Source organism: Zosterops lateralis (assembly GCF_965231275.1).
Source record: "Zosterops lateralis genome assembly, chromosome: 6".
NCBI classification, from domain to species: Eukaryota; Metazoa; Chordata; class Aves; order Passeriformes; family Zosteropidae; genus Zosterops; species Zosterops lateralis.
The window spans coordinates 49442303-49457186 of NC_139761.1; the positions used below are offsets into that span (position 1 = coordinate 49442303).

The following is a 14884-nucleotide window of genomic DNA, read 5'->3' on the forward strand; positions in this document are numbered from 1 at the left end:
CTTTTCACAAGTACACACATGTATTATTTTTCTCATACATATTTTAAATATTTTAGGTTTATATTTCTCTCTCTTTCTCAATTACCATGTCATAAAATACATTTATAAAATGCCCAGTGGGATCTGGAAGTCCCACAGAATTTCAATACAATAATCAATGCAATAATATCCGTAAATTACTTCTCAAGATACTGCACAAATACACTTTGCCTGTGTCTAATACATGGCTACAAATGATGTCACTCTGAATTATTGATAAGCTGATTTACACCCTATGCCAACCTGTCCATAAGCACATATCCCAGAAATTAAATTTTACTTTGTATTTTTCTGAGAACCCAAGGCCTGACTCCTTTTATTCTCCTTTCCTCTTGCTTTCCTCCTTTCTTCCTTTCTTTTTTTTGTTTCCTTTTTTTAGGTATGAAGCCAAATTCCGACAAAAGCTTCTTGAATACACAGATTCCAACAACATTGCCTCCCTTTTCCTCACAGCAGCCAATCGCTGGCTGGAAGTTCGCATGGCAAGTACATCATTTTTGTTGGGTGTACACAAGGCATTTTTGACTTTGTTCCAAGTAATTTGATGAGGCATCCAACAGTTTTCCAGCCTCCTCTCAAAGCTATACCTTTGCTCTCTATTCTCTCTGCTTGTGATGAGCACGTGCCCAAGCCATCCTGGACACTGAATGTGGTATGAATTTTCCTGGTGGCCTGCAGCTGTTTTTCCAAGACAGGAATAGTTTTCACGAGTTGCATTGGTTCCTCTGTGTGTGAGAAGTGATCAGAGCTAGCTGAGCTGTGCCGCCAGCCAGCGTGTCATTGTGGGACCATGTCAGTCAGTGTCAGCAGCCTCTGCCTTGTGGGTCCCTAGGAACATTTCAGTGTCTCGGAAGCTTTCCTAATGAGCAGAAGGATGTAGATAAGTTTGAGTCTGTTTTGGGGTCATCTGAAGAACACCAAAGCTATTCAGTGGCCTGTTTTCTGCTCAATGAAGTGGTCTGGCATGAGAAATGCTTTATTAAAAATAATTCTCTAAGAAGAAAGTCAAGGAGTTTTATGTTGTGGAATGTTATACCACAATTGGAAATGCATGTGTAGTAATGCTGTTCTGGTAACATGGGCTTCTTTTAGATGTGCTAAATGTACATTAATTCATTTTTCATGTCGCACTTTATAGCCCCATATTGGGCTCCTCCTTAACTGGTACCTTTTGCTAATTTAGTTCAGGTATTGGGTATGACTTGAATAAAATATTACTACCCTATTATATATTCAGACGTAGACCACCTGAAGTCCCTAATTCTGATCAATGCCTATATCACTAAACAGTTCAAACACAGACAAATGACAATTTCCCTCCTACAGAGTTTGTTTTCTAGTCTGTTACACAGTTTTACTCAAAGAATTGTCTGTGGGAAGTCAAATCACCAGTGATTTAAATTAAAGCAGAAAAAGGCCCTTAAGGTAATAGGTGTGTGCTGTGCAAGAAAGGCTTGTTTGAGCAGTTATGGATGGCAGGAACTCAGCAGCAACAGCAGAGCCTCCCAGCAGTTCATCATCAGCCACAGAGATGGGATACATGAGCATTCCCCCACCATCCCAGGTAACATCAGCTGCATGATTTCAGCCACCTCCATTACATGCTTAAGGTATCTGGGTTGACTTCCCCAGCACAGCCCTGCTAAAAGCAGTAAGAATGGGTTCCTAGGTAGTCTGTATGGAGTTCCATGGGGTTTTCTGCCTGTGTTTCAAAACTGTGCAATGGGTTTGTTATTTGGTATGCAAAGTTATGAGAACGTTTTAACCCTTTGTAGACTTATAATGATGGAGCTTATTCATATTCCTTCAGGAGTACATTGGAGCATGTGTGGTACTCATAGCAGCTGTCACTTCTATTACCAGTTGCCTGTATAGTAAAATCACTTCAGGACTTGTAGGCTTGGGACTAACCTATGCTCTTATGGTAAGAATCTCAGGATCCTTTCTGTCTCTCCCAAACATTTTTTTGTAATTCCTCAGGGCACAAAGATGAACAGGAAGATTGAAGGTGTCTGTACATCTATAGTGGGTACTGTAACATCACTGAAACCATGTGTTTACTTCAGTTCACATGTGATGGTTGACATATTTGAGTGTATGCCTTCTTCAGCTTTGAGATCGAATCTCATCGAGGTGTTAGTTCAGATATGTCAACGAAACATGGACAAGTTGCATCATAATTTTTATATTGTCTTGCATTGTGAAGAATACATTTTCAGTGCATCAGTTGTAATTATGCCCTAGTATGTCATTCTAGATTGTCCAAACTTAAGTTACCAAAATTGTCTTTTCACTTGTCTCTTTTGTCTCCCCACCCTCTTTTCTGTTGGTGTAGATCAGTACTCCATAGTACCAAAGTACATGTGCACTGCAGTTAGGAAATTTAACCTTTAGTCATTGTTGCCTCCCTGTTGGTGTTGTACCATCCAGTGCATTCACAACTTCCACTTACTGAGGCATTCCTGTGTAGGAATATAACTGCATGCTGGTCAAATGATGGAAACCACTAAAAATCTGGGATTCAGTCTTGTATTTGCTTTACATCAGGTGTCTAACTATCTGAATTGGATGGTTCGTAACCTGGCTGACATGGAGATCCAGCTGGGGGCAGTGAAAAGAATCAATGGCCTTCTCAAAACAGAAGCTGAAAATTACGAAGGGCTCCTTTGTAAGTGCAGTTTTGTGCAGCATGCGGAAAGAGCTTGCTGAAATTTTAATGACTTTGCAGTGTGTTGCTATGAAAAATTTAGTAAATCATCTAATGAACCAACTAATTTATTATAAGAGGGTTGATGTTGGGGTTTTTTTCCCCCTGTGCTTGTTGGTACAGCTTCCTCACAGATTCCCCAGAACTGGCCAGACCGAGGAGAGATCCAAATCCAGAACCTCAGTGTCCGATACGACAGCAACTTAAAGCCAGTGCTAAAACATGTCAATGCCCACATCTCACCAGGACAAAAGGTAAAGGACTGCAGTGGTTCTCAGAAGCTCTTTAGACTAGCACATCACATAAATCAGAGTTAAAACATACCACAGGACGTTTTGATGACTGAATTACAGATGATTTTTTTTTCCTCTCAAAGAATGTAGTGCACTGGAAAGGAGTCTGGGAGATTCTTTGCTTGTGTATTGAGGCAAACACCCACCTCTCAGTTTCCCATTTGCCCTCCTGTCAGCACACAGTGCCAAAAAAAGTGACAGTGAGCCCTTAGAGTGCTAGACCTACTTTTCATCCTTCTCACATGACTCTCTTGTCTTTATTCCCCTCATTACCACTCTCCTGTTGTTCCTGTTACAGAACTGGCCTAGATTTATCCTTAAATGCTCAGACCCCTACAAGACAAAAAGTGAACCCAGCATTTCTGTAGTGGCTAGTTCAGTTTGACTGATCTGTCAGGGTGCGAAGAGGATCATGTGAATCAGAACAGCTCCACCACCCTCTCATCTGAAGTGTCAAGTACAGATGTTACCCATTTCCTGTATTTTCACTGCCTGATGTTCATCTGCTTTCTGTGTCACAGATTGGGATCTGCGGCCGAACAGGCAGTGGAAAATCCTCTTTCTCTCTTGCATTTTTCAGAATGGTTGACACCTTTGAGGGTAAGGTAACACTTTTATGTGTCACTCAAGCTTAGCTCCTGAAGGTTATTTGGTAGTCTTTCCCTTAACAGCAGCAGCTCTGAAGTGTGATTTTGAAATCTGCAGGACACGCTCTCTGGCCCTGTTTAAAGCTGATATCATCTGTCACCTAACAGCTGTGCTATTTGTAAGGCAGATCAATAAAAATTCTGCTTGATAGAAGCAAAAATCCAAGAGTGACAGACGACAGCCTTTTGTGCTGTTAAAACACAACAGCAGCAGCAAAGCATAAAAGGGCAAGGTGTTCAAATGTAATGAAGGATTTGTGCACAAGGGACAGATAGGATCCACTAGGCCCAGAAAACTCAGCAACTGGGAGTTGCAGCTTGGCCTGCTGCCCTGGAATTTCCTGCCATATTTCCTGCTCTGTGTGCCGTGTCCATATGCCTCACAGGGTGCATCTCAAAAAGATGTCAGCCTGTTTCCCAGCCACATCACCCACAGAGCCCCTATGCAGAGACAGACAGTTGTACTCAGAGATAAGATTTCATAGTGCTCAACAGTAATTTGACTTTCTGAAAGGATTGTTGCCCCTGGTAATTAATCCCTGATTGAAGTAATGTCTGAGCTTTGTTTGATAGAAGTATACTGGTCAAACAGTTAAGTAGTGTATCTAACCATTCCTAAGATACTTCAGGTTACACTCTGTATGCTTTCCAGTTTAGTTTAGTCTCGAGGAGGCTGTGCTTGCTTTTTAATCAAAGCATGTTTCTTTAGTGAAGAAAGGGGTATGTGGTACAAGGCCTGTTCCTGCTGTACTGCCTTTCAGCCTGGAAGTGAGCCATGTCTGTGTCAGCAGCTGTGTGGCACAATAAACACACTGTCCTCTTTCTTTTGAATAGGGAGGATTATCATTGATGGTATAGATATTGCAAAGCTGCCCTTACAGACGTTGAGATCCAGGCTGTCCATCATCCTCCAAGATCCCATTTTATTCAGTGGGACAATCAGGCAAGTATTAAGCACCAGCAATAAATAAAATCCATGTCGTTGCTTATATGTTATACAACATGAATTATATATTATAATTGTACTATATAATGATTTTCATACCAAGCTGTTCAATTCCAGTCTCCTCAGCTGGAATAGGAAGGATCACTGCCTTCTGTCTGTACTTTTAATTCACCCCTGCCAGATTAACCTTTCCGTGTGCCTGAGCCCGAACAGGACACTGTTGGCAGAAGACACTCCATGCCTGGCAAGCAGAGAAAGCCAATATTTATTCCTCCAGGATTTACTAATTGGTTTAGTTCACTGATCAAATACCCATGACCACCCAGCATTTCTTGAAACCTTCTTTCTCCTACATCTGTTTTCATCTTTCTGCCTTAAAATATGAGATGTAAAAAATGTAGACTAAAAAATTACTGCAGACAGAAATAAAGCAAAAGAACAACATGAGAAGTACTGAGACACTGGGCCATTTTATCCTGGAGTCTCTATCTGTGTTTCTTCTGAGCCATTTCATCTGCAGCACCAAATGCCTTAGCTCTTTTTGTTGGGTTGGGGTTTTTTTGTGTTCTCTTCCTACTTCTCTGAGAAGATGATGCAGTAGAAACAATGGCCAAAAGTTGCAGTTTCCAACAAATGTCCTTCCCTGTGTCTGTGCCATTTACCTTAGGAAGAAACAGTACAATCCTCAGTTCACAGTTACATCACCTGCAGTTTTAGTTTCTACAAGTGATTAAAATTCACTGAAACGGATACAGGCTTCAGGACATGCCAGAATAGACCATGATTCATTCACATCAGAAGATGATGTGATTGTATCCCTTTGTTTTATGAATTTATCTATTTACAAATGCATTTAGGCCAGCATCGAATTTTCACAACTCACACAGCAGGAGTAAAATGTAAAGATAGTGTTATGCACCATTGAATCTTTTATTGTCATTCTATATGCTAATGTAATATGATGTGAGATTCACATTTGTTTCTGTCACTTCTGGGCCACAGCAAGCTAAAATAATGTTAATCTGTTCATAAATCCGAGTTTTTTTGAATTCTTGAATTTCATAATGCAGTATAAAGCTTGATTATTCTGTTAACATTTCTATAGAAATGAAGAACAAAGAGATGTATTTAAAAGGAGGGAGGGTAGAATTTTGGCCTTTGTTAAAATTGAATGTTAATTTAAACTGAGTATAGTCACAGCTTTTTCTAGTAAAGCGTGAGATTTCTTTAGTTTATAGAGAACAAAATAAATTCCGAATCCATAAAGATGTCCACAAAATAGGAAGCTTTTCCCTTTCTGCTCAATGGAGAGTCAAATTTTCATCTTAATCACATTATCATAAACATTGATTAAGTCTAGGAAATTCAATGAATTTATAGCAATGATAGATCAGAATCAGGCCCAGATCTTCAGTGATTCTGATTATCTGCAGGTTTGTTTCTAAGCACAGTAAAAGAAGAAATCCATTGTAGTTTCTCTTGACTGATGTTTTTGAATTGCCCACGCTGCAGGTTTAACTTGGACCCAGAGAAGAAGTGCACTGACAGCATGCTCTGGGAAGCACTGGAAATAGCACAGCTCAAGCATGTGGTGAAGGCACTACCTGGGGGCCTAGGTAATGAGACTTCTTTTTGAGAATATTGTTTCCAGCATTCACAATATTCCTGCTTCACTCTTACTTGTTGGAAGGGTAGAACAATGAGCTTTTAAAGTTTGTGGAAGGTGACAAAAAGTGCCTGCAGGCAAATGTTGTATATCTGTATAAATCCTTTACCAACTGTGCCTGAGGGCCAGAATCTTCTTTCTTTTCAAATCAATGGTAAAATTACTTTATTTCAGTATGTCTTTGTTTTGAAGCACTGAGGTTTATTGGTCTTGTGAATTCAAATAAGCAGTCAACAAGTCAGGTGTTAGCTAGAGCACATTGTTTTGGTTTTTCCAAATGGAGGCAGATTTCTAAAGCTTTGGCCATGCAGGACAAAAAAATCACTACCAAACACCTAAAAAAAACAAAGACGCCACTAAACCCCCTTAAGATGGTAAGTTATACAGCCCTAGGGTGAAGAAATGAGGGATGCTGGTTTGACTGGGGCTGCAGTGTCCTAGACTGCACATGTTTCAGAGAAACTCACTCTTGGACATCCTCAGCTCAGTCTAGCAGATACAGAGAATATAGTGAGACAAAAGTACTGGTTGTTTTGAACACTGGAAATAAGCAGACAAAACTGTGTCAAGAGCAGCTGTAGGCCCAGGAAATACTACTTCATGCTGAAAGTGAGACATTATTTTCCAAGTATATGCTCTATTCTGATCTGACCGTACTGATTTTGCTGTATCACTTCCAGATGCAATAGTCACAGAAGGGGGTGAAAACTTCAGCCAGGGCCAAAGACAACTCTTCTGCCTAGCAAGGGCTTTTGTGAGGAAAACGAGCATCTTCATCATGGATGAAGCCACAGCGTCTATTGACATGGCAACAGTGAGTTTGAAGTGCTTCTGATTTCTTTTCCTTAAGCAGGAGACAACTGGTATGTGAAGAAAAAGGTGGAAAGCAATTCTGTCCATGCTGTAGTATGCTTACACCATATTTAGTGCAGACATATTTACAAGCCCAGGTAGTTGTGAGTCACTGCTAACAAATCTAAACCGTTTTATTTTTAAACCATTTTACTAGGGATGGAATAGTTATTCCAGAACTGATTGCATTATGAAAATGAAGTGTCATTTTAATTGGCAGTGGGTATTTCTAGAGTAAACAAAGCTTGGGAAGGTCAGCTGGGATGGTCAATGACAGGTGAATTGGTAAGTGACAAATTTTCCCAGCATGGCTGGCAGGACAAGTCAGGAAGTTAGAAGGCTAGAAAGTAGAGTCAAGGAAATAAACACAGACAGAAAAGACATATTGGATTATTGCATTAATTGCCTGGAATTTCTAGGCAGATGTTTAAGCACTCAGTAACAGTGCAGTGACTGGGTTTTAGCCAAATAGAATAGTACATTTTTTCATCTGTTATGTTGTTACAGGAAATATTTCAGTTTTCTTTCCACTGTAAGTAAAGAACAGAATTGGAGGGGTTTGTTAGAACAGTTACAATTTTTAGTTTAGTAAAATATTAGTGTTTGAGCTTCAGTAAGGGAACTATAGTGCACACAGCCCACTTAAAACACATTTTGAATTTTGATGCATTGAGGATAGAGTCTCTCCTTTGAAATACTTCTGCAAAGAGCAGCTAACAGCAAATGAAGGTATCTGTGCTCGTGACACTTCCAGGCAGTTTGGAATGCAGCAACGCCTCTCCTAAATAGCAAGGGATGAGTACTTGTTGAGTGAGAGCTATGTATGTAAAGGCCATCTTAAATATCATCTCCACTGTTAAATATGCCAGGTACTGCACAGTCCCTTGCTTGTCCCTGCCACCCCTTGGTGTTAGATGTCCCCATTGTGCTGGAACATTCCTGGCCTTGCAGTGGGGTGAAGGACACGCCACAGAGGCGCCGGCATAGGCAGCCTGGCAGCACCCAGAATTCACCTTGGATTTCCTCACTGTAAAACTGAGGCCAGGATAGCAGAAGTTTGGGGCTAGAGCACAGCTCTGGTGTCTGATGAACCCCTTAGGCAGTGGGAATGGCAGGAGATACCAGGCTCTGGCTTAGTTCAGACATGTAGCTAATTTTTCACTTCTGCAATGGACAATAAATAACAACATGGGATAGTCAGTGGTTACTTAAGCCTTCTTAGTGTCTGTGTCTATCATGCAACTTGTGTTGTTTGAAAAGCCCCAAATGTGTTTCCTTCCCTAGGAGAACATCCTCCAGAAGGTGGTGATGACTGCGTTTGCTGACCGTACTGTGGTTACAATAGCGGTGAGTACAGTCCCTGCTGCTGTTCTAATGCAAACAAGGATCAGAAATGCCCCATCAGTCACTTCTTCTCAGTGTTAATAAACGTGCTCATTTCATTAATCTCTTTCTTTAAGTGGTGTTTAAATCTAAGCTTTCTTTTCCATTTTGAAATTTCTTACTTAATTTCATAAGAGTAGCTTCTTAAATGTGTTGCATGATGCTAAGTCAAATTACCTCTAAAATTACATAATCTAAGTCTGCTCTCTATCTTCTGTTTCCTGTTTTAAGCTAATTTAAAATGCCATATACTTTGCTGTGAAATATAAGAATAAGTTTCATCAAACTAAAATAACCATTTAACTAAGAACAAATAAATACACGTATTTCAGGCAGGTGAAATGAAGTCAGTGTGCTTCCTTACGTTTAAAAATCCAGCACAAGAAGTCTATGCTCAGGAATCTCTGAGCATCATTTGTTTTCACCTAGCAAATGTGTAATAGAAGACCTGATGTATCTTACTGTGTTCATCCAGTGTGTCATTATAAAAAACCAAAGGAATTATAACAATGACATTTCCTGATTTCTCTTCATAAAAATTCAAATTTGCTGAATACAGCTTGTATTCAGCATTTATGTATCTTTTTCAGTTTGTTTGGGGACAGGCTGAAAAAGCTTTATTATTCTTTTACTCCCTTAGTGAGTTTTAAACTGCACCGTTCAAACAAGCAGCATCTTGGAATAAACTCAATTTGAATGTTTTTGTTTACTTCCAATTGTAAATGTGGTTTACAGCAGGTGGGTTTGTTTCAAAATTCAAAACATTCCGTAGTAGAAACAAAACATAAGGGGTTTGGGCATGGGTAGGGGTTTTGGTTTTTTGGGGGTTTTTTTTGTGTTGTTGGTTTGAAATGTGGTTTTGTTTTGTGTTGGTTTTGGTGGGGTTTTTTTCCCAGAAAAAGCTATACCTTTCTAATTTCTGTTTAGGAAGAATAGTAATAGTTGGAGTTATAGTACTGGCTCTCTGTTATCTTCTATGTTACTCACAGTTTCCAGGGTGGCAGCACTGATTGTGTTACACTGAGACAGATCAGACAAGGGCAGCAAATTCAGGTGGAATGTGATATTTCAGTCCCCTGCCTGTGGACTGGATAAATGTCATAGAAACTGCAGAAGACAGGAGATTTGTAGATGCCATCAGTGATTATTTTATGGAAAATATAAATAGGAAAGCCAGAGAAGGAAATACAAGAGCTGTTTTGATACTGAGGATGCCCAAGACTTGATTAGGAACCTTATGGGTGAAGAGCAAGGGTGTAACAGCAACCAATAATATTCTGAGATTAAATATCCCTGCAGGGGAAATGCAGATCCAAAAAATCCCAGCTGGTTACAGTTAACATTAAAAAGTGGAATTCTGTCAATATGAAGAGGCTTGCACAAACCTAACCCAAAAATAAATGGTGAGGGGAAATAACCTAAAAGAAGCAGCAAAGGAGATTGAATCTGACAGGGATTATGGAAATTACTGAAGCCTTTTATTTAAAAAGAAGATGGAAACAATGCATACTATTTATTTAGGTAATGCTTGAGTTAGGATAGAAAAATGTGGTATGGATAAAGAAATAAAAAATATTATTAGAAACAAGGCTGAACTCAAAAAACATAGTTCACACATACCTTGAATATTGTGTGTAGTTCCAGTGTCTTTATGCCCAGAACAACATACTACAACTGAAAAATGTTGAGAAGTACAGGATGATTTTGGAGGTGTTGGATTTGCTCCTGGAGTGGAGCAGGCTGGGGCTCTTCTGTCTGGGAGAAGGACAATGTAAGGACATGTGAGAGGTCTGCAAGGCTACAAGGGGCATCAGATAAAACTGAGCAACATGGCCCAGAGAATACAAGAAGAGGGGGGGTATTTGTTCATGTAGTGGGAAGGAAATATGGAAAAGTCTTTTCCAGAGATGGATGCAAAATGATTGTGAAAGCTCAAGAGAAGACATAGCCCAAGTCTTGTAAAACTGACTAGATCAGCTTTTTAAATAGACAAACCACAGCAAGCTCAGGAACCACCCCAGACCCACATGTAACCCAGGACTGGGAGAATTCCCAACTTCCCATAGGCAGTTCCACACTCAGTTGCCCAGTTCCTGCTCTGCCTGGCTGCCTTCTTTTGGCTGTACTTGGTAGCAGGACTCTGGGCTGGGGACATTCTAAAGGGCTCTTCATATTCACACAAGTACCTGTGTGTTTTTTAGGTACTTGAGTATCCACCTGGCTCTTGGTCTGTATATTTATCTGCAGTATTTACACAGAAATTAGGAGGAAAAGTAGGATAAATAGCCTTAATCAAACTTGAACTGCATAAGAAAATTAATTTGTGGAAGTCTCTCTTATCCTGGAATATATTGAATAGAGAGATATGCTGACCTGACATTTTGTTTATTTGTTTTTCAGCACCGTGTGCACACGATCCTCAATTCAGATTTGGTTATTGTAATGAAGAGAGGGGTTATTTTGGAATATGACAAGCCTGAGGTTCTGCTAGAACAAGAAGACAGTGTCTTTGCTTCTTTTGTACAAGCAGATAAGTAATAAAAATAAATAAAGCATTTTAGAATACAAATTTATTATTTTCTAAAAATGTAAAATACCTGTAAATAAATATTATTTCATAATAAATTGAGCTTTTCCTTTTTTAATAAAATGAGCCATTTTTTCCATCTGAAGCATTAATGAATTATCTGTGTACTTTACCTTTTTTGTATACTACTACTTTTCTTTGCTGCCAAAGAATTATGAAATATAGTTAAAAAAACTACATGGGTGAACTACAACAGGGTACACATTAAACAAACTTAACCAGCATGGAGTTTTTATGTACCTCTCAACTTCTCCCATCATTTATTAACCTTATTTTTTATGTGTCATGGCCCTACTGTAGATAATGTTCATGACTGACTAAATGCAGAAGGAAAAATTATATACCAAAGGTATCTCTCAAAAGCTTGTATCTCTTTCAATCAAATGACTCTGTAAAGCTTTAATATCTAAATATAAAATCTATAAAACATTTTTTATACTGTGGTTTATTGATAGTGCCTGAGCTGTGCCTTAGACTCTCTTTCAATACTGTCTAGAAATTAATCACAATCTGATTCCATCTTTCTGCCCACTGAATACTATTACACTGATTCCAAGCAGGATGGAGGCAGACTCCCTCCCAAACTGTGAAGAAGCTGAGAGGAGGCAGGCTGTGATAAAAGTATCAGTGTTCAATGTACACTGTTTCCAGACCAGTGCAGATGTACCAATTCATCTGGAAATTATCCCTCCAAGACTGAAAAATAAACAGCATTAAACCTTTTAGTGCAGCTCAGGGCCACAAGAGCTTGACTCATCATCTCCTAGTTTCACATATTTCACCCACTGTCGTGCTGTTTCTAGATTTACTGTGACCCTTACCAATAAATTCTGTAGATTCTAGATTTACTGTGTTCTAGATTTACTGTGACCCTTACCAATAAATTCTGTATGCTTAAGATAACTTTTAACCACTGAAATTATCTTAATTTACCTAGACAGCTACTTATCTCTGCCCTGTGACAATCATTCTGGGATTTTTTCATTAATAGAGGGTTAGAATGTCAATAACCCAATGGAAGGCTCCAATAAGTTTTTCACTTATTCTTTTTACAGCAAGTTTGCCTTTACGTCCATTTTTTGTTTTCTTAGATCCCTTATTTGAAGGATTTCTAGTGCTTAGGAGAGCTCTTTATCTTTTGGGGTTTTCTTTCTCTCTCTCTCTTTAGCCTGCTTAATTAGTTTGGAACCTGTTCTTTGAAGCTTTATTTTCTAGAAAAAGACACCTCAGTGTTCTCAGGGGATGTGTGATATTTTAAGGCATTACTTCTAGCACTGCCAGCAGAGAGACAGGGAAAATGAAGAACTGTTGTTGCTGCTTGTGTTACCAGTTCCAGAGCAGAGTCCCTGCTGTTATTTGGGCAATAATGAAGGGCAGGTAAGTGGCACCAGAGGAGAGTGTTGAATGAACAGTGGTAAAAGTCAGGAGGTAGGGTAAGGTGATGCAGATGAAAGGCATGAGCTGTCATTGCCTGCTACCCTTCGAGAGAGAAAAAGGGCACTCGCGAGCTTTCTCCTCCTCCGGGGAATTGTTTGCTGGGCAGTGTCCAAGAAAGAATGTCTGCAGAACTATTGGTGTGTTTTCACTCTGGAATACCAGGCTTCCGTTGGGGCTGAGAGAGGAGAAATGGGAGCAAAAGGGCACAGAGCAGGTTTCTGCTACAGCTACTGGGCATGCTGTCTCCTGGCTTCCCATTACTACTCTAAGGCAGAATCTCATCCTGTAAAGGCTTAGGAAAACCACTCTGCAGCACACCTCAAACTCACACTGCAGAGACTCTGCAGCCTTCTGTGGAGCTCTTAGAGATACTAATGTCAAGGAAAGAGATGCAGAGAAGTGAGATTTCCTGCGCTTTTAATTAAGTGCCTGGGATTTGACACTGCAATTTGGACTCACTCCTATTCCACAAGCTTCTGACCACAACCTCGCCCAGAAGGGAGTGCAGGGAACGAAAGGATGCAGCACATTGCTGAGAAGGCTGTACTTTATCTTGCAGTATTAAGGAACTAAAACTCAAAAGTGCAAGTGTTGTACATTTCCATTTTAAATGGGACTTGTATTTCCCAAAGTAGCATTGCAGGAGAGTAGAGTGAGTTCATTCATATCCAACAATTACTCATCTTTTCAATGGTACCACACTGCTGAATCAATATCTCTGAACAGGAAGGCTCTCAGCTGCCACTTGGACAGGACATTTCATCTGGTCTTGTTTATTTGGGACCAGGGAGTTCTGCCCCTAACTCCAGAGGATTAAGAGTCTCACCAGTGACAGAAGCTGTACCCAAGAACATCATTCTGTGGTGTGAGGCTCACTGACATTATCCAAGTCAATAAACCTTGTTGCCATGGGATAGGCAGCCCAGGAGTCACTGCTAAACCAGGCTCACAGATGTGTTTGTATGGCAGTGAGGCATCACTAAGCAAAGGACTGCAATTGCTGCAAGACAGTCCAAGCCAAGGCCAGACTCAGTTTTCTGAGGGATAGGACTTGTCTCATTCCCAAAGGTGTTAGGGGATAGGCTGCCCATGGAGATGCAACCAATGGGTTTTTGTTCCTTTGTCTAAATGCTTCCACTATACAAAAAAGTTTATAGGGTTTGCTCCCTGGTCTTAGCGTGGCCAGGGAGCACAGCATGGCTGCTTCATCAGCCCTCCTCCCAGCTCTGCTCATGGCTCCCTTTGTGGCTTTGCATAACCAACTCTGATCTCTTTTCTTCTGCCTACCTACCTGTACTGCAAGGTGCTTTAGGAGGCTTAATTTCTGTCACACTAACACTGTGTAGCCTCTGAAGCTTTACTCAGCTTCTCAAAGCAGAGTAGTAACATGGCAACAACTAAATTTTAATCTGACAGTTATCATAAGATCTTGTTTGATAGCCATTAAAATTAGAGTAAATTGGTGGGGGGGGAAGTTTTGAAGCGTAAAACTTATTTTGTGGGTGGAAGAACTTACCCTTGTGATTCAATACTACAGAGTGGAGTTGTTCATTCCTGTGAGCCCAATTCTTTTCAGCAGCTCTTAATACAAATACGTTGGCTCACTCAGAAGATCTGTCACTTTTTTCTTTAAGTATCTCTCACTTGATCCATAAAGACAGCTCTAGAAATTCTTCAGCAGGAGCCACTTTCTTTGCTATCCCATCTCAGCCCCTAAGTGCTCAGAGATGAAGAAAAAGAAGTAGCAAATGACAGTCCCATTACAGAAGTGGGAACAAGGAAACACTGTTCTAGAGAGCCCAGGATTCCTAAAGGCAGCGTGGCGAGTGTGTTCATAAAGCACCCCTCACTGGGTCGTTCCTACCACCAGGAGATGCAGAAATTCACTCTTCCTCTAAAACCCTCTCCCCCGACACAGGTTTTTATCCATTCCACGTTTATGGAGGTACTGCCCTCTGGAGGAAAAGGTACAGAATAAAGACCAGGGTTAGAAAAGAGGAAAAATGGCACAAAAGTCAGGACTGCCTCTTGAATCCCTTTGTCAATATCTGCAAGGGTGTAAAATGCTGTCCATGCGTTGCCTAGTGTTGTACAGCCTCTTTATGCTCACTGCAAAATGCTGGAAGTAGGACCTGCCATCAGCTGCAGAACTACACATCTGACAAGTAAAACTTCAATTTACTTCATCCTTTTAGGTCGTGAGTTTTCTTTTTAAAGTTTAAAAAGAAATTTACAAAAAAAAAAACAAACAAACAAACAAACAAAAAAACCCAACCCAAAATTTTAATGGTGACATTCACACCAAGGACACAAAAAAAGTCTAGGAA

General features: G+C 40.1%; 1 protein-coding gene across 1 annotated transcript in view; it reads left to right on the forward strand.

Moving 5' to 3' along the window:
• Window positions 1-11106, forward strand: part of ABCC8 (ATP binding cassette subfamily C member 8) — a 73265-nt gene extending 62159 nt beyond the window's left edge. The window contains exons 30-39 of the mRNA XM_083864022.1: window positions 419-521; window positions 1850-1963; window positions 2587-2707; window positions 2870-3000; window positions 3561-3639; window positions 4521-4629; window positions 6145-6248; window positions 6979-7112; window positions 8435-8497; window positions 10934-11106. Of these exons, the coding sequence (XP_083720148.1) occupies window positions 419-521; window positions 1850-1963; window positions 2587-2707; window positions 2870-3000; window positions 3561-3639; window positions 4521-4629; window positions 6145-6248; window positions 6979-7112; window positions 8435-8497; window positions 10934-11071 (1096 nt within the window). The 3' untranslated portion in view covers window positions 11072-11106. The remainder of the gene's footprint in view (window positions 1-418; window positions 522-1849; window positions 1964-2586; window positions 2708-2869; window positions 3001-3560; window positions 3640-4520; window positions 4630-6144; window positions 6249-6978; window positions 7113-8434; window positions 8498-10933) is intronic.
• The last annotated feature ends 3778 nt before the right edge of the window (window positions 11107-14884 follow it).